Source organism: Balaenoptera borealis, assembly GCF_965194805.1.
Source record: "Balaenoptera borealis genome assembly, chromosome: 5".
NCBI lineage: Eukaryota > Metazoa > Chordata > Mammalia > Artiodactyla > Balaenopteridae > Balaenoptera > Balaenoptera borealis.
The window spans coordinates 56,184,525-56,209,104 of record NC_138862.1 but is presented as its reverse complement, the minus strand read 5'-3'; the positions used below and the strand labels follow the sequence as shown (position 1 = coordinate 56,209,104).

General features: G+C 37.1%; 1 protein-coding gene across 1 annotated transcript in view; it reads left to right on the top strand.

Moving 5' to 3' along the window:
* The window catches only part of MORC1 (MORC family CW-type zinc finger 1), a 199,623-nt gene extending 175,426 nt beyond the window's left edge, over positions 1-24,197 (top strand). The window contains 3 exon segments of the mRNA XM_082394691.1: positions 11,172-11,366; positions 14,439-14,518; positions 14,520-24,197. Coding sequence (XP_082250817.1) covers positions 11,172-11,366; positions 14,439-14,518; positions 14,520-14,592 — 348 coding nt within the window. The 3' untranslated portion in view covers positions 14,593-24,197.
* The last annotated feature ends 383 nt before the right edge of the window (positions 24,198-24,580 follow it).

Below are 24,580 nucleotides of genomic sequence, written 5' to 3'. Positions count from 1 at the left end.
TTGCAAATACTTTCTCCCATTCTGAGGTTGTCTTTTCGTTTTGTTTATGGTTTCCTTTGCAGTACAAAAGCTTTTAAGTTTCATTAGGTCCCATTTGTTTACTTTTGTTTTTATTTCCATTACTCTAGGAGGTGGGTCAGAAAAGATCTTGCTGTGATTTATGTCAAAGAGTGTTCTTCCTATGTTTTCCTCTAAGAGTTTTATAGTGTCAGGTCTTACATTTAGATCTCTAATCCATTTTGAGTTTATTTTTGTGTATGGTGTTAGGGAGTGTTCTAATTTCATTCTTTTACATGTAGCTGTCCAGTTTTCCCAGCACCACTTATTGAAGAGGCTGTCTTTTCTCCACTGTATATGCTTGCCTCCTTTATCAAAGATAAGGTGACCATATGTGCGTGGGTTTATCGCTGGGCTTTCTATCCTGTTCCATTGATCTATATTTCTGTTCTTGTGCCAGTACCATATTGTCTTGATGACTGTAGCTTTGTAGTATAGTCTGAAGTCAGGGCGTCTGATTCCTCCAGCTCTGCTTTTTTCCCTCAAGACTTCTTTGGCTATTTGGGATCTTTTGTGTCTCCATAGAAATTTTAAGATTTTTTGTTCTAGTTCTGTAAAAAATGCCATTGGTAATTTGATAGGGATTGCAGTGAATCAGTAGATTGCTTTGGGTAGTATAGTCATTTTCACAATATTGATTCTTCCAATCCAAGAACATGGTATATCTCTCCATCTGTTGGTATCATCTTTAATTTCTTTCATCAGTGTCTTATAATTTTCTCCATATAGGTCTTATGTCTCCCTAGGTAGGTTTATTCCTAGGTATTTTATTCTTTTTGTAGCATGGTAACTGGGAGTGTTTCCTTAATTTCTCTTTCAGATTTTTCATCATTAGTATATAGGAATGCAAGAGATTTCTGTGCATTAATTTTGTATCCTGCAACTTTACCAAATTCATTGATTAGCTCTAGTAGTTTTCTGTTGGCATTTTAGGATTCTTTATGTATAGTATCCTGTCATCTGCAAACAGTGGCAGTTTTACTTCTTCTTTTCCAATTTGTATTCCTTTAATTTCTTTTTCTTCTCTGATTGCCATGGCTAGGACTTCCAAAACTATGTTGAATAATAGTGGTGAGAGTGGACATCCTTGTCTTGTTCCTGATCTTAGAGGAAATGCTCTCCATTTTTCACCATTGAGAATGATATTTGCTCTGGGTTTGTTGTATATGGCCTTTATTATGTTGAGGTAGGTTCCCTCTATGCCCACTTTCTGGAGAGTTTTTATCATAAATGGGTGTTGAATTTTGTCAAAAGCTTTTTCTGCATCTATTGAGATGATTGTATGGTTTTTCTTCTTCAATTTGTTAATATGGTGTATCACATTGATTGATTTGCATATATTGAAGAATCCTGGCATCCCTGGGATAAATCCCACTTGATCATGGTGTATGATCCTTTTAATATGTTGTTGGATTCTGTTTGCTAGTATTTTGTTGAGGATTTTTTATCAGAGATATTGATAAAAAATATCTATATTCATCAGAGATATGAATCTATATTCATCAGAGATATTGGTCTGTAATTTTCTTTTTTGTAGTATATTTGTCTGCTTTTGGTATCAGAGTGATGGTGGCCTCATAGAATGAGTTTGGGAGTGTTCCTTCCTCTGCAATTTTTTGGAAGATTTTGAGAAGGGTGGGTGTTAGCTCTTCTCTAAATATTTGATAGAATTCACCTGTGAAGCCATCTGGTCCTGGACTTCTGTTGGAAGATTTTTAATCACAGTTTCAATTTCATTACTTGGGATTGGTCTGTTCATATTTTCTATTTCCTCCTGGTTCAGTCTTGGAAGGTTATACCTTTCTAAGAATTTGTCCATTTCTTCCAGGTTGTCCATTTTATTGGCATAGAGTTGCTTGTAGTAGTCTCTTAGGATGCTTTGTATTTCTGCAGTGTCTGTTGTAACTTCTCCTTTTTCATTTCTAATTTTATTGATTTGAGTCCTCTCCCTCTTTTTCTTGATGAGTCTGGCTAATGGTTTATCAATTTTGTTTATCTTTTCAAAGAACCAGCTTTTAGTTTTATTGATCTTTGCTATTGTTTTCTTTGTTTTTATTTCATTTATTTCTGCTCTGATCTTTATGATTTCTTTCCTTCTGCTAACTTTGGGTTTTGTTTCTTCTTCTTTCTCTAGTTCCTTTAGATGTAACATTAGATTGTTTATTAGAGTTTTCTTGTTTCCTGAGGTAGGCTTGTATAGCTATAATCTTCCCTCTTAGAACTGCTTTTGCTGCATCCCATAGATTTTGGATCATCGTGTTTTCATTATCATTTGTGTCTAGGTAATTTTTGATTTCCTCTTTGATTTCTTCAGTGATCTCTTGGTTATTTAGTAATGTATTGTTTAACCTCCATGTGTTTGTGTTTTTTACATTTTTTTCCCTGTCATTCATTTCTAATCTTATAGCGTTGTGGTCAGAAAAGATGCTTGATATGATTTCAATTTTCTTAAATTTACTGAAGCTTGATTTGGGACCCAAGATGTGATGTATCCTGGAGAATGTTCCGTGCGCACTTGAGAAGAACGTGTAATCTGCTGTTTTTGGATGGAATGTCCTATAAATATCAATTAAATCTATCTGGTCTATTGTGTCATTTAAAGCTTGTGTTTCCTTATTAATTTTCTGTTCGGATGATCTGTCCATTGGTGTAAGTGAGGTGTTAAAATCCCCCACTATTATTGTGTTACTGTCGATATTCTCTATTATAGCTGTTAGCACTTGCCTTATGTATTGAGGTGCTCCTATGTTGGGTGCATATATATTTATAATTGTTATATATTCTTCTTGGATTGATCCCTTGATCATTATGTAGTGTCCTTCCTTGTCTCTTGTAACATTCTTTATTTTAAAGTCTATTTTATCTGATATGAGTATTGCTACTCCAACTTTCTTTTTTTTTTTTTTTTTAAACATCTTTATTGAAGTATAATTGCCTTACAATGGTGTGTTAGCTTCTGCTTTATAACAAAGTTAATCAGTTATACATATACAGTATGTTCCCATATCTCTTCCCTTTTGCATCTCCCTCCCTCCCACCCTCCCCATCCCACCCCTCTAGGTGGTCACAAAGCACCGAGCTGATCTCCCTGTGCTATGCGGCTGCTTCCCACTAGCTATCTATTTTACATTTGGTAGTGTATATATGTCCATGACACTCTCTCACCCTGTCACATCTCACCCCACCCCCTCCCCATATCCTCAAGTCCATTCTCTAGTAGGTCTGTGTCTTTATTCCCGTCTTGTCACTAGGTTCTTCATGGCTTTTTTTTTCCTTAGATTCCGTATATATGTGTTAGCATACTGTATTTGTTTTTCTCTTTCTGACTTACTTCACTCTGTATGACAGACTCTAACTCCATCCACCTCATTACAAATACCTCCATTTCATTTCTTTTTATGGCTGAGTAATATTCCATTGTATATATGTGCCACATCTTCTTTATCCATTCATCTGTCGATGGACATTTAGGTTGCTTCCATGTCCTGGCTATTGTAAATAGAGCTGCAATGAACATTTTGGTACATGACTCTTTTTGAACTATGGTTTTCTCAGGGTATATGCCCAGTAGTGGGATTGCTGGATCGTATGGTAGTTCTATTTGTAGTTTTTTAAGGAACCTCCATACTGTTCTCCATAGTGGCTGTATCAATTTACATTCCCACCAACAGTGCAAGAGAGTTCCCTTTCCTCCACACCCTCTCCAGCATTTATTGTTTCTAGATTTTTTGATGATGGCCATTCTGACCGGTGTGAGATGATATCTCATTGTAGTTTTGATTTGCATTTCTCTAATGATTAATGATGTTGAGCATTCTTTCATGTGTCTGTAGGCCATCTGTATATCTTCTTTGGAGAAATGTCTATTTAGGTCTTCTGCCCATTTTTGGATTGGGTTGTTCGTTTTTTTGTTATTGAGCTGCATGAGCTGCTTGTAAATCTTGGAGATTAATCCTTTGTCAGTTGCTTCATTTGCAAATATTTTCTCCCATTCTGATGGTTGTCTTTTGGTCTTGTTTATGGTTTCCTTTGCTGTGCAAAAGCTTTTAAGTTTCATTAGGTCCCATTTGTTTATTTGTGTTCTTATTTCCATTTCTCTGGGAGCTGGGTCAAAAAGAATCTTGCTGTGATGTATGTCATAGAGTGTTCTGCCTATGTTTTCCTCTAAGAGTTTGATAGTGTCTGGTCTTACACTTAGGTCTTCAATCCATTTGGAGTTTATTTTTGTGCATGGTGTCAGGCAGTGTTCTAATTTCATACTTTTACATGTATCTGTCCAATTTTCCCAGCACCACTTATTGAAGAGGCTGTCTTTTCTCCACTGTATATGCTTGCCTCCTTTATCAAAGATAAGGTGACCATATGTGCGTGGGTTTATCTCTGGGCTTTCTATCCTGTTCCATTGATCTATATTTCTGTTTTTGTGCCAGTACCAAACTGTCTTGATTACTGTAGCTTTGTAATATAGTCTGAAGTCAGGGAGCCTGATTCCCCCAGCTCCATTTTTTGTTCTCAAGATTGCTTTGGCTATTCGGGGTCTTTTGTGTTTCCATACAAATTGTGAAATTTTTTGTTCTAGTTCTGTGAAAAATGCCAGTGGTAGTTTGATAGGGATTGCATTGAATCTGTAGATTGCTTTGGGTAGTAGAGTCATTTTCACAATGTTGATTCTTCCAATCCAGGAACATGGTATATCTTTCCATCTATTTGTATCATCTTTAATTTCTTTCATCAGTGTCTTATAATTTTCTGCATACAGGTCTTTTGTCTCCTTAGGTAGGTTTATTCCTAGATATTTTATTCTTTTTGTTGCAATGGTAAACGGGAGTGTTTTCTTAATTTCACTTTCAGATTTTTCGTCATTAGTGTATAGAAATGCAAGAGATTTCTGTGCATTAATTTTGTATCCTGCTACTTTACCAAATTCATTGATTAGCTCTAGGAGTTTTCTGGTAGCATCTTTAGGATTCTCTATGTATAGTATCATGTCATCTGCAAACAGTGACAGCTTTACTTCTTCTTTTCCGATTTGGATTCCTTTTATTTCTTTGTCTTCTCTGATTGCTGTGGCTAACACTTCCAAAACTATGTTGAATAATAGTGGTGAGAGTGGGCAACCTTGTCTTGTTCCTGATCTTAGTGGAAATGGTTTCAGTTTTTCACCATTGAGGACAATGTTGGCTGTGGGTTTGTCATATATGGCCTTTATTATGTTGAGGAAAGTTCCCTCTATGCCTACTTTCTGCAGGGCTTTTATCATAAATGGGTGTTGAATTTTGTCGAAAGCTTTCTCTGCATCTATTGAGATGATCATATGGTTTTTCTCCTTCAATTTGTTAATATGGTGTATCACATTGATTGATTTACGTATATTGAAGAATCCTTGCATTCCTGGGATAAACCCCACTTGATCATGGTGTATGATCCTTTTAATGTGCTGTTGGATTCTGTTTGCGAGTATTTTGTTGAGGATTTTTGCATCTATGTTCATCAGTGATATTGGCCTGTAGTTTTCTTTCTTTGTGACATCTTTGTCTGGTTTTGGTATCAGGGTGATGGTGGCCTCGTAGAATGAGTTTGGGAGTGTTCCTCCCTCTGCAATATTTTGGAAGAGTTTGAGAAGGATAGGTGTTAGCTCTTCTCTAAATGTTTGATAGAATTCACCTGTGAAGCCATCTGGTCCTGGGCTTTTGTTTGTTGGAAGGTTTTTAATCACAGTTTCAATTTCAGTGCTTGTGATTGGTCTGTTCATATTTTCTATTTCTTCCTGGTTCAGTCTCGGCAGTTTGTGCATTTCTAAGAATCTGTCCATTTCTTCCAGGTTGTCCATTTTATTGGCGTAGAGTTGCTTGTAGTAATCTCTCATGATCGTTTGTATTTCTGCAGTGTCAGTGGTTACTTCTCCTTTTTCATTTCTAATTCTATTGATTTGAGTCTTCTCCCTTTTTCTCTTGATGAGTCTGGCTAATGGTTTATCAATTTTGTTTATCTTCTCAAAGAACCAGCTTTTAGTTTTATTGATTTTTGCTATTGTTTCCTTCATTTCTTTTTCATTTATTTCTGACCTGATCTTTATGATTTCTTTCCTTCTGCTAGCTTTGGGTTTTTTTTGTTCTTCTTTCTCTAATTGCTTTAGGTGCAAGGTTAGGTTGTTTATTCGAGATGTTTCCTGTTTCTTGAGGTAGACTTGTATTGCTATAAACTTCCCTCTTAGCACTGCTTTTGCTGCGTCCCATAGGTTTTGGGTCGTCGTATCTCCATTGTCATTTGTTTCTAGGTATTTTTTGATTTCCCCTTTGATTTCTTCAGTGATCACTTCGTTATTAAGTACTGTATTGTGTAGCCTCCATGTGTTTGTATTTTTTACACATCTTTTCCTGTAATTGATATCTAGTCTCATAGCGTTGTGGTCGGAAAAAATACTTGATACGATTTCAATTTTCTTAAATTTACCAAGGCTTGATTTGTGACCCAAGATATGATCTATCCTGGAGAATGTTCCATGAGCACTTGAGAAAAATGTGTATTCTGTTGTTTTTGGGTGGAATGTCCTATAAATATCAATTAAGTCCATCTTGTTTAATGTATCATTTAAAGCTTGTGTTTCCTTATTTATTTTCATTTTGGATGATCTGTCCATTGGTGAAAGTGGGGTGTTAAAGTCCCCTACTATGATTGTGTTGCTGTCAATTTCCCCTTTTATGGCTGTTAGTATTTGCCTTATGTATTGAGGTGCTCCTATGTTGGGTGCATAAATATTTACAATTGTTATACCTTCCTCTTGGATCAATCCCTTGATCATTATATAGTGTCCTTCTTTGTCTCTTATAATATTCTTTATTTTAAAGTCTATTTTGTCTGATATGAGAATTGCTACTCCAGCTTTCTTTTGATTTCCATTTGCATGGAATATCTTTTTCCATCCCCTCACTTTCAGTCTGTATGTGTCTCTAGGTCTGAAGTGGGTCTCTTGTAGACAGCATATATATGGGTCTTGTTTTTGTATCCACTCAGCAAGCCTGTGTCTTTTGGTTGGCGCATTTAATCCATTCACGTTTAAGGTAATTATTGATATGTATGTTCCTATTACCATTTTCTTAATTGTTTTGGGTTTGTTTTTCTAGGTCCTTTTCTTCTCTTGTGTTTCCCAAGTAGAGAAGTTCTTTTAACATTTGTTGTAGAGCTGGTTTGGTGGTGCTGAATTCTCTTAGCTTTTGCTTGTCTGTAAAGCTTTTGATTTCTCCATCGAATCTGAATGAGATCCTTGCAGGGTAGAGTAATCTTGGTTGTATGTTCTTCCCTTTCATCACTTTAAGTATATCATGCCACTCTCTTCTGGCTTGTAGAGTTTCTGCTGAGAAATCAGCTGTTAACCTTATGGGAGTTCCCTTGTATGTTATTTGTCGTTTTTCCCTTGCTGCTTTCAATAATTTTTCTTTGTCTTTAATTTTTACCGGTTTGATTACTATGTGTCTCAGCATGTTTCTCCTTGGGTTTATCCTGTATGGGACTCTCTGTGCTTCCTGGACTTGAGTGGCTATTTCCTTAACCATGTTAGGGAAGTTTTTGACTATAATCTCTTCAAATATTTTCTCGGGTCCTTTCTCTCTCTCTTCTCCTTTGGAACCCCTATAATGTGAATTTTGTTGGTTTTAATGTTGCCCCAGAGGTCTCTTAGGCTGTCTTCATTTCTTTTCATTCTTTTTTCTTTGTTCTGTTCCGTAGCACTGAATTCCACCATTCTGTCTTCCAGGTTACTTATCTGTTCTTCTGCCCTAGTTATTCTGCTATTGATTCCTTCTAGTGTATTTTTCATTTCAGTTATTGTATTGTTCATCTCTGTTTTTTTGTTCTTTAATTCTCCTAGGTCTTTGTTAAACATTTCTTGCATCTTCTCGATCTTTGCCTCCATTCTTTTTCTGAGGTCCTGGATCATCTTCACTATCATTATTCTGAATTCTTTTTCTGGAAGGTTGCCTATCTCCATTTCATTTAGTTGTTTTTCTGGGGTTTTATCTTGTTCCTTCATCTGCAACATAGCCCTCTGCCTTTTCATCTTGTCTGTCTTTCTGTGAATGTGGTTTTTGTTCCACAGGCTGCAGGATTGTAGTTCTTCTGTATAAACATTCTTAATGTTTACTGTATTAACAGTGCAGTCTTTTGAACCTTTTAAAAAATTAATTATAGATACACAGCAAATTATAGAATTGTAGAGAGGTCCCATGTACCCTTCATCCAAGTTTTTCCAGATGCTTATGTCTTCCATAATTGTATACTTATAGTACAATATCAAAAGCAGGAAATTGAAATTGGTAAAATGTGTGTCTCGTTTTATCACGTGTGGATTTGTATGACCACCACCACTGTCCGGGTAGGAGCTCCCATTACCACAAAAATCTCCTTGTGCTATCCCTTTATAGTCACACTCCACACACGCAAACACCCCTAACCCCAGGCAACTGCTCATCTGTTCTCCATCTCTATAACTTTGTCATTTGAGGGATGTTATCGAAATGGAATCATACAGTAGGTGTCACTTTATGATTGGCTTTATTCACTCAGTGTAATGCCCTTCAGGTCCATTAAGTATATCAATCGTGTGTTTCTTTTTATTGCTGATGAGCAATACTGTTATTTTTCTAGGTAATGTTGTTATTTATATTTTATATTTTTAATTTTATTTGTTTGGGTTTGTTTTATTATTGTTGTTGCTCTTTATAAGAAAGTGTTTCCTGGCTATTGTTTAGGATGGCAAAAGCTATAAAATTCTGAAGTTCTGAAAACTAAGACTATAATTGGCTGCTGACATCTGAAATGTCCTTGACTCTGTCCTCATTATTCCAGCTGTGTTGAATTATTTACCCTACTCTACCTTCAGCCCGTGGGAGATCTCACTTCCTGGGTTTGACAGAAGCCTCCATGGGAAGCATCTTTGAAGCTTCTTGGAGGAGGTGGTTATTGCCTTAATTGTAAGCCATCAACTTCTTGTAGGTTGAATTGAGCATGTTCAAAAAAGGATGCCCCTCCAAGATCTCAGAATGTAGCCTGCATTTCAAGGCAGGATTGGCCCACGTGTTTGAAGTCCCTTTGCTGTGAATGCTGAACATCTGCTGTCCTAACTCTTCACTATTTAGTGCCATGTGGCAGGCATTGGAAATAGAGAGGTGTACAAAACCAATTTTTTTTTTACATTGAGGTTGCATTCCAGAGGGAAAGATAGATAACGAACACTTAAATAAAACATAAATAAACATACAATGTGATGTGCCATAAAATAATTGTGCAAGGCCAGGGGATAGACAGTGATGATGTGTTGGCGAAGGGGAGCCTATTTCAGATACAGAGAGCAAGGAATATCTGAGCCATGCTTTAATACTGGTTGAGGCCAAGAGTGAGCCTTGTGTATATCTGGTGCTGAATCTGCTGAACAAAGAAAGCAGCAAGGGCAAAGGGCCTGTGGCAGGAGGGAGCTTGATGTATACCTGGAAGGGCGAGGCCTAGAACTCAGGAAATGAGGTAAGAAGAGGCAGAGCCAGGTCAAGGATTTCAGAGTCTAATTCCTGTGCCCTCACACAAACATCCAGGCAGTGTTAAGTCTCGAAAGAAATCTAAGATTTCTTTTCATGGCAATCTACAGATTTCACAATTAAGTCTCACCTTTAATACAACACATGATATATATGTGTGAATGTATGTGCGTATATATATAAACACACGCATATATGGCCATTGTTTACCACTGTGGAGTGATATTTGGGTCCCTGCTCCCAGATATTCCTCTCGGTTAATAGCACATGAATAGTATACATAATTGGAGGTAAATTAGTGATGTCAATCCAACTCAGATACCTTAAGTCAGGACTTTAATGCTCTTCTATTTAATAGAGACTCCACACCCGCCTCTCAACTCTTAATAATATCTGTGCCTTACTTGGGGCACAATACATTTCCTCCCATAAGATACAATATTTGCATACTTGTATTATCTCATTCTGTAGACAAGAAGCTTCTTGAGGGCAAAGACTAAATCTTACATATCTCTGCATCACCTATAATAAAATTCAGTGCCTCGAATTTAGGAAGTGGCTGGTGAATGTCTATTAAACAAAATTCAGTATACTTAGGGGGTTTTGTTTGTTTAAAGAATTTTATAGAAAAAGGAGAAATGTGTGAGGTCAATGAGTGCTTAACGGGGATGACGTGGCAGTGTTGGGGAAGGGCCTGCATGTATTAGTGAGTGTAGTGGAGGAGGATGAAGGGGGACAGGGTGGACCCAGAAGACAAACGAGGCTACCCTACAATTTTCCTGGCAACCCAGCATATTAGAATACAGAAATCTTCCTATTGCTGAAACATTCAAATGTTTATCAAAACAGGATTTGCCCTGTATCTCTTTCTCAGAATATCCCCTAGCCCTCTCAAAATGTTGATACAGGCAATTTATGTCATTTTGAAATTGAAACATTTGGCCACTCCATTACTTCTTTCTATTCTGTGAGTGTCTCAGGTGCAACACGAGCTCTTGGAAAATAACCAAGACTCTTGAATTAGCAAAGGTCACATGTGTTAGTGTATAACCGTACTCTTTACATCAGATTAGGGAACCCAAGGAGAGCGGCAGACTAGGAATTCCTCTTACTGTAGCTTCTGTGCTTTTCAGATGCTACAGACTTGAGTTATAAATCACACATTTAAAGTCCCAAGTGGCTGGACACTCTGTAGTCACCTATGAGTTACTGGTGCTGTGGCGAGTGGTCACAGGCACCTATCCCCTTTGTGCCTTGAAGAATATGGTAGCCCTGGTAGGAGAACAAATTCAAGCATTACTAGGTTTCTTCTTTATTCCAAAGCAAGGGTTTCTGAGCTAACCTTGGCGTGCCTCTTTATCTTATAGTTACTGGACTATTGTACATTTTTCCTTCTTTCTCTTCCTCTTCCATCAGATTGTTAGTTCCTTAAGGGATCAACATATCTTAAATGTAGACCACCCATAGTACATACATACAGAGTTGACACTTGGTACATATGTGTAGAATTGGAATATGATATTCTGCTATTAGGGAGGAAAGTAATATTTTAAAAATATACTAAAACTGTTTTTAAAACATTCCCAGATCCATAATGTTTACATGGTCCAATATGAAAAAAAACTAAAGAAAACCATGCAATCCATTATCTATGATACAAACAGAAGAGCAGTGGTTAATGAAGTATCCCTGGGACAATGTGAAAAAAAAAGAAAAATCACTGAAGACAAACTGAATAGTCTTCGTGTGAAACTGACAGTATTATTGCAGAAACTTCAGCTGGTAAGAAATGAAATTTTATTTGAGTAATAAGAACACACATTGTGTAGAGAGCGCTGGGCTAGCTTCCTCTCCTAATGTCATCCACTTATGACTTTGGATGAGTCACTTAACCGAGCCCTAACTCTCTCTTAATGGATATTGAAATCACAAATAAATGAACTTTGAAAGTATAAATTAGAACACTGTTTTAAAGGCCTATTATTTTTTCCCTTTAAAAAATCAGAATCTTTGCTTGTGCTGTTGGTATAGTTCGATCATGCTGTCTCCTCAGTAGCATATTTCCAGTAGGAAATTTTTTCTAATTTTTTCAGACAACAAAATATTTTAATTTTTATCCTAATACAGAGGTTAAAAATACAGACTCTTCTAATCTTAGGGGAGAGGTTAGAGAGATTGGAAAATATCATGTAAGTATGAATTACTGTTCTTCTTGTTTGTTTATATATTTGAATGCATAAAGAATTGGGCTTCTATGATAGATTGAGCCAGTGAGGAAAGACCCATCTTCTACTACAGCATATACAAATGCTGGGGAGAAAACATCAAAAATTAAAGTATATATATCCAATGTTGAAAAGTCTTTCTGTAGATGCTAGAAATAAATTGAGAAATCAACAGTGAGCCCAGGAACTATGTCTGTGTTTCTCAGCTTTCCTTGGGGTATAAACAAAGGTTGTTGAGTGGGACTCCTAGGAAAGCTCCCTAAGGAGGGGGTCAGAGAGCTCTCTGGGGGCCCGCAAGGGCAGGTCTGTGTCTGGAGCAACTTGGCATCATATACTCAGCACCCAGCACTTTGTGTTGCTTCCCCAGCACTGGTGATGGACACCTGGGCACTCTCTGGGCTGCCTCAAGACTAGCCTTTGGCTCAGTTTATTGTCATGGTAAACTGGAAGCTCCTTAGATATCCTCTAGCCTGCTTTAAAAAAGTATATGGAAATAGGGTCTGACAGGGAGAAAATTGTCTCAGGACCCACACAAAACTCAGACATAGGCCCTGAGTCTGGGACAGGAGACAGGTCCTTCCTGGGCCATGCAGGGAGAGGGGGCAGGAGCTGTCTCCCAGAGAGACCTGCCTGGAGGTCTGGAGGACGGCCTTGCCCATGAAGGGGGTCGCAGAGAGACAGACGAGGAAACTTGTGCATCAGTATTGAATATGATGAGCATGGACTTTGAAGCCGACTGTCTGGTTTTAAGTGTGAGAGTTCATTGCTCTTTCAAAAACTATGCATCTTTGGATTTTCTGGGATTTCTCTTATATAAAATACAAAATAAAAACACAGAAAGTATTTTTGATTAAGTATATAGCCAAAAGAGAAAATCCCTCTCTTCTTGGCTGGTCTAGGCAACAGTTAAAATGTTTCATTATTAAAATAAAAAGGATGATTAAAGCTAACCGTTTTCACATAATGGTAATTACATTTGTCCTTCTGTCAACAGTACTACCTAAGCCAATTTTTGAGAGTGGGATTTGAGTGGAGCTCCTTTGGGTTCTTGTGGCTGCAGAGGGTGACGAACGTTTTTGCATGTAAAAGGTCTGGTGGAGCCTCACACATGGTAGGGTTTCAGTGATGACTGTTGTTTCACTAACAAGAACAACTAGAGAGACCAAGGAAGTTCTTTATCATAGTAATGGAATACCACTGTCTATCAAGAAAGTTCATAAAAATTATTTGGTTCTCACAATAGCAAATCTGTTCGGCTAGCAAAAAAAAAAGAAAGAATAGTAGTTTACTCTTCCTTCTGTGTCAAACCCCTGGGTTCCCTCACAGTAGCCAGAGTAATTATACTAACTTAATTTGTTTTATTCACTAGTAAAGAGGTGAAGGGCTTTAGCCCACAGGATGTGAAATGTTTTATCCAGTATCATTGGAGAGGTACTCAAAAGGCTCCTGCCCAGATATGTTTACTCTCATCCCCCACTTGAAATTTACATTTTCAGTGCCTTTAATTGCCCGAGCAACTACCATGGAGTAGAGCAGACACATGCGATGCGGTGGACCTGGAACAGACGGTTGGGGCAGCACATGAAGAACCTGGGGACAGGATCAACCTGGAGTCCTAGCAGGAAGTCTAGTCTGCCGGGTAGAGGACAGGAGCCAAAGGATTAGACCAGACTGAACAGGCTGAGAGCGGTCGGTGTCAGAAAGGGTCCCACAGGGCATTCCTCAGGGTCAGTGAATATTTGGAAACCCTAGTGAATATCAGTATCATGGAAACCCAAACAGGGTCCTAGTTACAAAGCTGGGACTCAGTACAATTCAGGCTTGTTAGAAGACTGAGCAAATCTAGGGCAAAGGGAGCAAAGCAAAAACACATTTAATGGAACCAGATGAGGGATGGAGAAACTATGATAGTGCCAGACACTTATTGGAAACAATAATAACATTGGGATTATTTCTGAAAGGTCCTTCCTAAAAATTCTCCTATCCATCAGCGCAGTTGGAGAATGAGTTGATCCCATGGTTGGGCCTGAGGGAGTGAGACTTAGGTCAGTAAAGAGGGAGCATTTGTCCCGCTGTTCATGGATCAAGAAGCTCAAGGAAGGAGATCTTGAGATTACCCCAATAGAGAACTGAGGGAAAGAGAAAAGGGGACAGATCAGGGCAGCAAGCCAAAGGTTGTGGGAAAAGATGCTGCAGAGGAAAAAGGAGAAACAGAGAAGTCAGAATTTGCCTGCCCATCTGTTTTGCCTCTAAGGCTAAAAATTCATGACTTTTAAGATGGAAGATGAGAGCCTATAACAGAAAAATGAGATGAGGGCGGGGGCTTTAGGAATATGACAAGTAATTAAATAGAAGGGGAAACCCCCCCCCCAAAACACAGTTGAACTAATTTCCACTAACGAAGAAGAAGAAGAAGAAGAAAAAAAGAAGATTTAAGTTCCTAACCACTTGTGAGCATAAAATGAGATTAAATGCAAAAACATTTCAGAAGGTTAAAAGCATTATTCAAATGCAAACTGGGTTTTGTTGCTACATGAATCATAGGGAAGACTGGTCCAAGGCCACCCAGATTACAGGAATAAACCCTGTAGCTTCTTCCCCTCCTATGATTGTTGCTTCTCTTTTCCAGGGCGGTCCAGCAGGAGACCTGGAGCAGATTGACAGTTATTTAGAAGCTTTGCTTAAAGAAGATAATTTCCTTTTTCAGAATTTTAAAAAAAGTGACTGCAGGTACAGGACATAGTCTCCTTTCAGAAAAAATGGAAAGTACTTCTCAAAATTAAAAGAAAAGACATTCCATTTTTTAAAATGCGCATAAGAAAAAAAGAAGATTCTTTAAAAAAAAATCTCCTCTGCACTTGTTATTGTAAAGTTCATCTTGTTTAACAGTAAGAAAATTTTATGTTTTAGAAATGGAGACTGGTTTACAATTTGTATGTTTCCCAGTTCTATTCCCTAACTCTTCCTGTTCTTTCAGAAACCATTTCTAGAGTTCTCTAATTCCCGTGAGCTGCTAAGAAAGATGGAAATGTCATTTAGGCTTAAATTTTGTTTTCACTAAAAAGATTGTAAAAACTGGAAAACAATGGTTTGTAAGAGCCAAAGAACTACAGAATCACCTCCTTTTGAAACTTGAGTTGAAAAAGAAAGACATTATACCCCTTCTCCACTACAGCCAGTACTCAGTAAAGCAGATAATATACATCCCAAAAGAACTTTGAGATATATTTTATATGATAATTTTACTATTGAGTTATAGTAAAAGAACCAATCTTCTAAGCATAATATGAATACATATTACATATATGTAAGAATTGTGTTTTATATTTTCCTTGACAACTGTTTGTTTTATTTGTTTAGAAATGTCTGCAACTTTGGACAAAAGCAATAAAACATTTAATAGTTGTTTGTGTAATTGTATAATTTTATTTTTATGTACATGCACATAGTACAAAATTCAGAACATGTGAAATGGAATACAGTACAGTGAAAAGTCTTCATCCCGTTCTTGTCTTTAGTTACTTAATTACTCTTCTCAAGAGGCATGGTTTTACTAGTTACTTATGAATTCATCCAAAATCAGTCAATGTATATAAAACCATATAAATCATTATGTGGATATAAATATGGATGTAATAGCATCCAAAATATGCTTTTGTTTTTTTCCACTTAATATATCTTCAAGATCATTCCATATCAGGATCAGTATAGGTAGCGCTGTCTCATTATCTTTAAATTGCTCTTTATTATTCCATTCTATAGGTGTACCAAAATTTATTTTAGGTAAATATCCATCTTATGATGGACATTTACATTTTTCTTTTTTTTCTCTTTTATAAGGCTTTTGCTTTTCTTTCTTTTTTAAAAACTTTTTAAAAATTTATTAAGGTATAGTTGATTTACAGTGTTTTGTTAGTTTCTGGTGTACAGCAAAGTAATTCAGCTATACATATATATAATAGTTTGCATTTGCTAATACCAAACTCCCGATTCATCCCTCCCTCTCCCCCCCTCCCTCTTGGCAACCATAAGTCTGTTCTCTATGTCTGTGAGTCTGTTTCTGTTTCATAGGTAAGTTCATTTGTGTCATATTTTAGATTCCACGTATAAGTGATATTATATGGCACTTCTCTTTCTCTTTCTCACTTACGTTGCTTAGTATGATAATCTCTGAGTCCATCCATGTTGCTGCAAATGGCATTATTTCACTCTTTTTTATGGCTTTTTTCCCTTGTGTATATATGTACCACATCTTCTTTATCCATTCATCTGTTGATGGACACTTAGGTTGTTTCCATGTCTTGGCTATTGTAAATAATGCTGCTATGAACATTGGGGTGCATGTATCTTTTTGAATTATAGTTTTGTCTGGGTATATGTCCAGGAGTGGGATTGTTGGATCATATGGCAATTCTATTTTTAGTTTTTTGAGGAATCTCTATTCTGTTTTCCATAGTGGCTGCACCAATTTACATTCCCACCAACAATAGGAGGGTTCCCTTTTCTCCACACCCTCTCTAGCATTTGTTATTTGTAGACTTTTTAATGATGGCTGTTCTGACTGGTGTGAGGTGGTACCTCATTGTAGTTTTGATTTACATTTCTCTAATAATTAGTGATATTGAGCATCTTTTCATGTGCCTATTGGCCATCTGTATTTCTTCTTTGGAGAAATGTCTATTTAGGTCTTCTGCCCATTTTTTGATTGGATTGTTCGGTTTTTTGTTATTGAGTTGTATGAGCTGTTTATCTATTTTGGAAATTAAGCCCTCATTGGTCACATCATTTGCAAATAATTTCTCCCAGTCCGTAGGTTTCTTTTCATTTTGTTTATGGTTTCCTTTGCTGTGCAAAAGCTTATAAGTATGATTAGGTCCCATTTGTTTATTTTTGCTTTATTTCTATTGCCTTGGGAGACTGACCTAAGAAAACATTGATATGATTTATGTCAGAGAATATTTTGCCTATGTTCTCTTCTAGGAGTTTTGTTGTATCATGTCTTATATTTAAGTCTTTAAGCCATTTTGAATTTATTTTTGTGTATGATGTGAGGGTATGTTCTAACTGCATTGATTGACATGCAGCTGTCCAGCCTTCCCAACACCACTTGCTGAAGAGACTGTCTTTTCTCCATTGTATATTCTTGCCTCCTTTGTCAAAGATTAATTGACTGTAGGTGTTTGGGTTTACTTCTGGGCTCTCTATTCTGTTCTGTTGATCCATATGTCTGTTTCTGTGCCAATACCATGCTGTTGTGATTACTGTAGCTTTGTAGTATTGTCTGAAGTCTGGGAGGGTTATGCCTCCTGCTTTGTTCTTTTTCCTCAGGATTTCTTTGCCAATTCTGGGTCTTTTATGGTTCCACATAAATTGTAGGATTATTCTAGTTCTGTGAAAAATGTGATGGGTAATTTGATAGGGATCACATTAAGTCTGTAGATTGCTTTGGGTAGTGTGGCCATTTTAACAATGTTAATTCTTCCAATCCAAGTGCATGGAATATCTTTCCATTTCTTTGAATCATCTTCAGTTTCCTTTATTAATGTTTTAGAGTTCTCAGCATATAAGTCTTTTGGTCAGGATTATTCCTAAATAATTTTTTTTTTGATGCAATTTTAAAAGGGATTGTTCTTTTACATTCCCTTTCTGATATTTCATTGTTAGTGTTCTTTTTTTTTTTCATGTTTACATGTTCTCATCCTTTTGGATTTACATGCACACAACAGTGAACATTCTTGTAAATAATGTTCATTTCACACATATGCAATTATACTTGTTAAATAAACTTCAGAAGATGCATTGCTGGGTCAAAGGGTACATACAGATATTATTAATAGATATTGCCTAATAACAGTTCATAAAAATTGTATTAATAAACACCCTCCAGCAATATATTAATGTCTGTTTCTCACACCTTCACCTACCCCATGAATTATCAAGCTTTCTTAAGTCATTGATCAAATAGGTGAAAAGTGGTATATACTTGTAGCTTTAATGTATATTTCTTATGAGTAAGACTGAGCACATTTTCATGTTTAAAATTCATTTGAATTTTCAGATTTGGCCTTTGTTCATTTTTCAACTTGGTTATATTTTCCTACTAATTTATAGGAACTATTTTCATATTAGGGAAATAATCTTTTTTATATGATGTGTGTCACAAATGTTTTCTCATAATTTTTCATTTTTTAATGTTTTTATTATGTTTTGAGCCATGTGAGATTTTCAAAAATGTTTGCTTTAATTTCCTTTCATTTATGGCTTCTGGGTTTTTTAGTCATATTTAGAGAGTACTTTCCAATGCTAATATTCTAAAGAAATTTTACATTGTTTTCTCTAATGATTTTGATAATCATATTGCTAAATCTTTGATTCATCTAGAATTTATTTTGCTGTAAGGAGTAAGTTAGAGATCTGACTTTGTTGTATGTGTGTGTTTCCACAATAATGTCCCAGAATTATCAGTTGAATAATCAATCTTTTCCCCAATGATCTGCAATACCACCTTATTGCATGTTAAATTCCTATTTGTATTTGCACTGAGTTCTAAAACACAAAAAAATCTCTATTTTTTCCCATTGATTGTCTCATCTTTTCTCTTGTTGGGTCCATGTTGCTTTGGTAGGGCTAGCTAATAATTTTATTTTTCGAAAATTTCCTCTGTATCTTTGTGTGTGTAATTCTTATTCAAACTTAGAATTAGGTTTCAATTCACTACCTATCCCTGAAATTTTATTTGTACTTTGTTGGGTTTGTGGTTAGGGAGAATTGCATATATATGTATATATATAAGTCTTTCTACCCAAGACCAAAATATGCCTTTCTATATGTCCAGGTCTTCATTACTGACCTATATTAGTATTTAAAATTTTTCTTCAAATATATCTAGTATATTATAGTTATATTTTTTGTAATTAATTAGATTTATTCTATGACCTATTAAAAATGAATCTTTTTTCCCATTATCTTATGACTGGTTAATGTTTTATATAGCAAGATTTCTGATTTTGAGATATAAATATTGTATCCAGTGTAAGAATACTCTTTATTTCAAGTAATCATTATGCAGTTTTTTTTAAAGCATAATTTATATGATCAAACAGTTTCTGGATCTCAGGTTCTTGCATTGTTGATCTATACAAAGTTTTCCTTCCACAGGGGATTTTCTTGGCCCCTTAAAAGCTTTCATTATCTTCCTCTGCCAACATCAGTATCCATTCTTCCTTTAATCTAAAAATTGGTGATTAATGAATGTTAATGGCGATAAGAAGTCAATGCCTCTGAGCATTCTTCTGGCAGACATTTAGAAAGAGTCTGAAGGGGGACTTCCTCAGAGAATGGTTTTTGAAGATTTTTACAGGATGTTCCTCATATTTCCTAACGGAATATTCCCAAGGGCTGAGTCCTCATTATCTCATCTTCTCTCTTTTTACTCTGCATAAGAAATCTCATCTACTCTAATGGTTTCAAGTAATACTTCCAAATGAATAAGTTCTAAATTTCTATGACCTGATTGAACACTTCATTTAAATCTAGTTACGAAATAGAAATTTTCTATTGAAAGTCTATATTGGTATGTTTGACAGAAAATTAATCATAACCTCTCCGCTTCCTGTCAAGGCAGTTCATTTAGGCCCCAGTGGCGCCAGTTCTTGGAGGATCTGGGGTTTTAAACAGGTAATCAGTTAGGACTAAGGAATGGGGACTAAAGTAGTAACTAGACTTATGAACTGAGTCAACATGGGAATCGGGGTGGGGGGGGAAATGGAGTAAGTTTAGGGGAGGAGAGCCATGTTGGGACCAGATGACTCCAGGAGGAAATAATATAATTCTGTTGCTCCTAAGTATGGTTGGTAGCAAAATGGCTTGGGGACCACACGGGGCAATTCATTTCCATTATTAGACCATGGATACAGTTCTTAGGCCCATTGGATCAGCTCTGAAGTCCACTGGCAATTTGGGCTTGGCTGGGACCAGATAAGCTCAGGAACCAGAGTGGGATAAAACCAACAGGCAGAGGGTATGGCTAGATGCAGGTTTGAGAGACAAAAGACAAGATCAGAAAGCGGGGGTGGGGCGGGTGGGTGCGGGCAGTGGCAGGTACAATGCCGGAAGACACAGCCCCATATCTTCCTTTATCTGCAGTCCACAATTTACAGCCTACTACATCTACAACTCTTCTAACTACTTATTATCTGGTTATCTCTGCTTATTTCCCTCTCATACATAGAATTCCTTTAACAATACTCAGAATGTTTAATTTTTCCGTGGCTTAAAAAAATGTTCATCTAAATTTATCTTCACAATATTCAGATGTGAGAAGGCAGATACTCTTGATACTATTTTACAGATGGGAAACTGAGACATAACCGAAGTAACAGTTCAATGTAGTTAATAAGTGGTAAACAAAGCCTAGAACCCAGACTTTCTGATTGCAACTCTAAGTTCCTTCCATTAAACCCCACTGTACCACTCAATAATGTAGGCGTAACTTATGGCTAACGATATGGCAAGGGTTACCCTCTAAAATACTGTCTCTGTCCTTTACAGAAAACTCTCTCTCTGAATGGCAGTAAGCAACAATCCCATCAGCTAGTAAGTGACCTTGGTCTTAAAATTGTACAGGTGAATTAATCTCACTGGCTTTCTATTCTTATTTAGCCTATAGCCGTAAGAGGTTTAGAGTAGTTTCTAAGTGCATATGTTAACCTCAAGTTTTAGTGAAGACTGAGGGACTAAATCCAGAAAGACCTTACATGAAAACAGCCGGAGAAAACCTGTAGACCGTGAATCAGGATGGGGAATAGCGAATCTATAGCTGGTGGTGAGACAGCACCTCCTGCTAAAGAGACCCGTGTGTGGTACAGAAAACTTAAAATGCAATATCCATCCGGTCTGCAAACACTGTGTGAGTTTAAGACATGCTTGCGTCTGCAAGGTCTGAATCAAAAAGCCAGTCAACATGTTGATCAAATCTGTAATACCGTTGACAAGAACAAAGTAAGAACTTTTACTTATCATTTGGCTATGATTCTCCATTTCCCTCTTTCTTCAATATAAAATAGCCTAAGGTAAAATGTGTGTGTTCCACTGAATGGGGAGGTCTTCAGAGAACCCACAGCTTGTAGGTGAGTCATTAAACACATTTAGCACTGCCAGCATGAAAATAATTGCGAACTAGCCTCTCTGCCCTTGGAAATGTTCTGCATGTAGGGAGTTATTTTAAAACCAAATTAAATCTTGGCGTGGAATTCTAATGCTATCCTTTAAACAAATCTAATAAGTGCAGATTGATTTACAAAGACTGTTTTCAAAGTATTTAATGCATTGGTGACATTTTATAGAAAAGCAAATTACAGGAATCTGCTTTTAAAAGTGTGATTGCATCTAGATTGGCAGATAAATCAATACAAATTAGCCAACATGTTGTTCATACTCATAACAAAAGTTAGAATGCTTCATAATCCTTTTCTTTTTTTCATATCTGACCAATTTATTTTGGGGAAAAACAAAATAATTTACAGTTTTAAATTCAGATAAATATTAGTTTCTAAAGATTGTTACTCAACTGTTGTCTTGAATTTACTCATTCCTGAGCTGCAGCACATTTAATTTCATGTCTTAAAAAAATATAAAATTGAGAAAAGAAAATATGGAATAGAAAAAAATAAGACAAAAAAGTGACAATCTGAAATACTAGGCTAAGTTCTTCCTGTCTGCTTTTCCTTGTACATTTCAGTTGTTTTACCTGTGGATTTGTATATTTCAAAATGTGCTGATGCCCTCTAGAATAAAAGGGAAGGGGAAATACTACTGGTAGAAAAATAGATGACTTTAGAAGGCTGTGCATGATAATAGAAGATAAAGAAGGGATAATTAATTCAGTACAGTTAAAACAACTGGCTGTCCATTAGGATGTATGGAATCTAATACAGCCTTTTGAGCCCTTAAGCCAAAAAAACCAGATGACTTAAAAGGAGGTAACAGCCAGGATGTGGGGAAAATTAAACCTATGCAAAATTAACAGCTATTTTAATCCTTGTAGCAATGTCAGGAACGTTTCTTTTAGGACATTATTGTCCTTTGTTCTTTGTTTTCAAATATGAATTAAGGACTGCCTGCTTATCATGACTGTTTCCCTCCTCATAAATTTTTACTTAGTGTAGCTGCAAGCAAACCTGGCTCTGCCCCTGAGGAGCTTACAAATCAGTAGAAAAATGAGGCAGATTCTGATTTTGTTTTAACTCTGAAAAAGGTTTTGGATATGCTATAGACCGAATATTTATGTTCCCCTCTCAAATCATATGTTGAAATCCAAACCCCAATATGATATTTGGAGGTGGGGGGTCTTGGGGGGGTGGTTAGGTCATGAGGGCAGAGCATTCATGAATGGGATCAGTGCCCTTATAAGGAGTTCCCAGAGAGCTCCCTTGCCCCTTCCTCCATGTGAGGACACAGTGAGAAGACTGTTGTCTATGGGAAATGCGTTGTCTATGGGCCCAGGAAATGGGCCCTCACCAGACACTGAATCTGCCTATGCCTTTGATCTTGGACTTCCCAGACTAAGAAATGTGAGAAATAAATGTGTTTATACCTTCCAGTCTATGGTATTTTTGTTGTAGCAGCCTGGACTAAACAGGACGACCCTGTGTGCACACTGGCATGTTGTCTCTCTTTGTCTCTGCCTGTGTACGTATCTCTCAGCTCTCTCTCCCTCTCTGTCATTCTCTATGTCTCACTCATGTGGCAGCTGCTGACCCACTGTGCCTGCTGTGAGCGTCCCAATTTCACAGTGGAAGTCTGTTGCTCTAGACAGCAGCTTCTCAGGCTCTGATGGTGGTATTCCTGAGAGTTTAGAAGATGAACTATCAAGTTCTTTAGTTATTCCCCAAAGGTGTTGATGTCATGTCCCAGGCCAGCAATTTTGTTCTTAGTCCAATGTTTGTGGAAGCACTGTGGGTGTCAGTGGTTCATATGCAAGAACAGGAACATGCCGTCGAGGAAACAGGCACAGACAGTGTCCAGAGTGTCCGGGGCCTGTGTGCCATTGGAGTGAGAATCCTCTGACAGTCATGGGATGGCCAAACCCATCTCAGGAGCTCAACTGAAATGACTTGGAAGTTCTGCTCTTTATGATTTGTCATAGAGATTTCATGTTTGCTTAGGAAGCAAGTAAACCTAGGCAGGCAGTGATGACTGATGCCACGAAAGGTGTGGAGATCTCAACATAAAATCAGGTCGTAAAATGAGAAGAGTAAGGATTGTTCATTATCAAGTGATAGCGAGAAATGATATGCAGTTATGCATAGGAAAACAAAAAAGCCACATGTTTAATTAGATCAATAAAACTATCAGCTGTCCAGAAACCTGGAGGATTTACTCTTTCTAAGAAGCTCCTCTGCAGTTTTACTATTCTGGATAGACATCATTCTAAAACACTTTCCTGCTTCCTCAAAGTGCTGGTAAAACATTTTCTTGATATTAGAGTCATTATTATGAACATTGGTTATTTCACTTATGAAATGCCAAGAAGCACCTATGCCTATTGAAGTTGCTGGAGCTAAGTTCCCTGATGTCAAAAACCCTGAAAGTATGCACTTTTTTTGTGTGTGTGTGAATAATATTTTATTTAGTCATTTTTGTTTACAACAAAAATATGGAACGCTTCACGAATTTGTGTGTCATCCTTGCACAGGGGCCATGCTAATCTTCTCTGTATCGTTCCAATTTTAGTATATGTGCTGCCGAAGCGAGCACAAAGTATGCACTTTTGTTGTGTTTGCTCTTACTGTTTTTCTGTCCCTTTCCCTGCTGTCAAACACACTTTACCCAGCTTTCTGATTGTTATAATACTAAAAAGCTTCCAATCTCTTTCTACTCTGCCATTGCTAAGTGGCTTGGGCTTGTACTCAAGTTAACCAAGACTATTAGAAAAGTGCTTAAAGTAAATAGATTCCAAACTTTAGAGTATAAAGTTTATAACTATTCCTTTGGCTAATCACACACATTTGCAGCCTGCTCTTTGGCACTCAGTAAAAAGTTAAGGCTTTCTGAGTGCTTGTGATGTACCTACCTCTGTTCTAGGCACAGTACATAGACTAACACACTCAACATAATGATAATAACACCTGCTTTACAGTAGTGGCCATGATGTTAGCACCCCAGACCTCCAGGGAAGGTAATTGACCAGGGTCCCAGGTGCATCGCTTTGCAATCCATCACTGCAGTTGAGCTGAGTCTGTGCCCAGGTTTAGAATACGACCAGTGATTGAGTGCAGCAGAAATAATAAGGTCAGCCCATTCCTAAGACAAGGGGACTCCTCTGTCAGCTGGCTTTGGCTCAAGGATTCCCTGGCGGCTTTGTTGAACCATAAGTTTCAGGAGTGTCAAGGACACTTCCACCCAACCTTCTCTTGCTCTCTTCACCTGGATCAGATTAGCATCCTGGTCTGGCAGCTCGTTCAACCTTCCCTGACTTCCTTCTTGTTTCCTTCCACACAGTGTTTTTCCAAATAAAATCCTTAAATTGGGATTGATAGGTTTAATATCCTGTGAGTGAGACTCACGGAAAAACAGCCCAGAGAAAATGTAAGATGACATAACAAACCAGAAAAATCAGACACTATCAGACACATGTTTCACAAGGGCCTGGCACAATCAAAAATAGAGATCAACCTACAGCATATGCTGAGAAATTTTGTAATTTTCATAAAAGGGGGGAAAATGGAAATCAAATTAGCATTGAGCTTCTTAACACCTACACCGGAGACT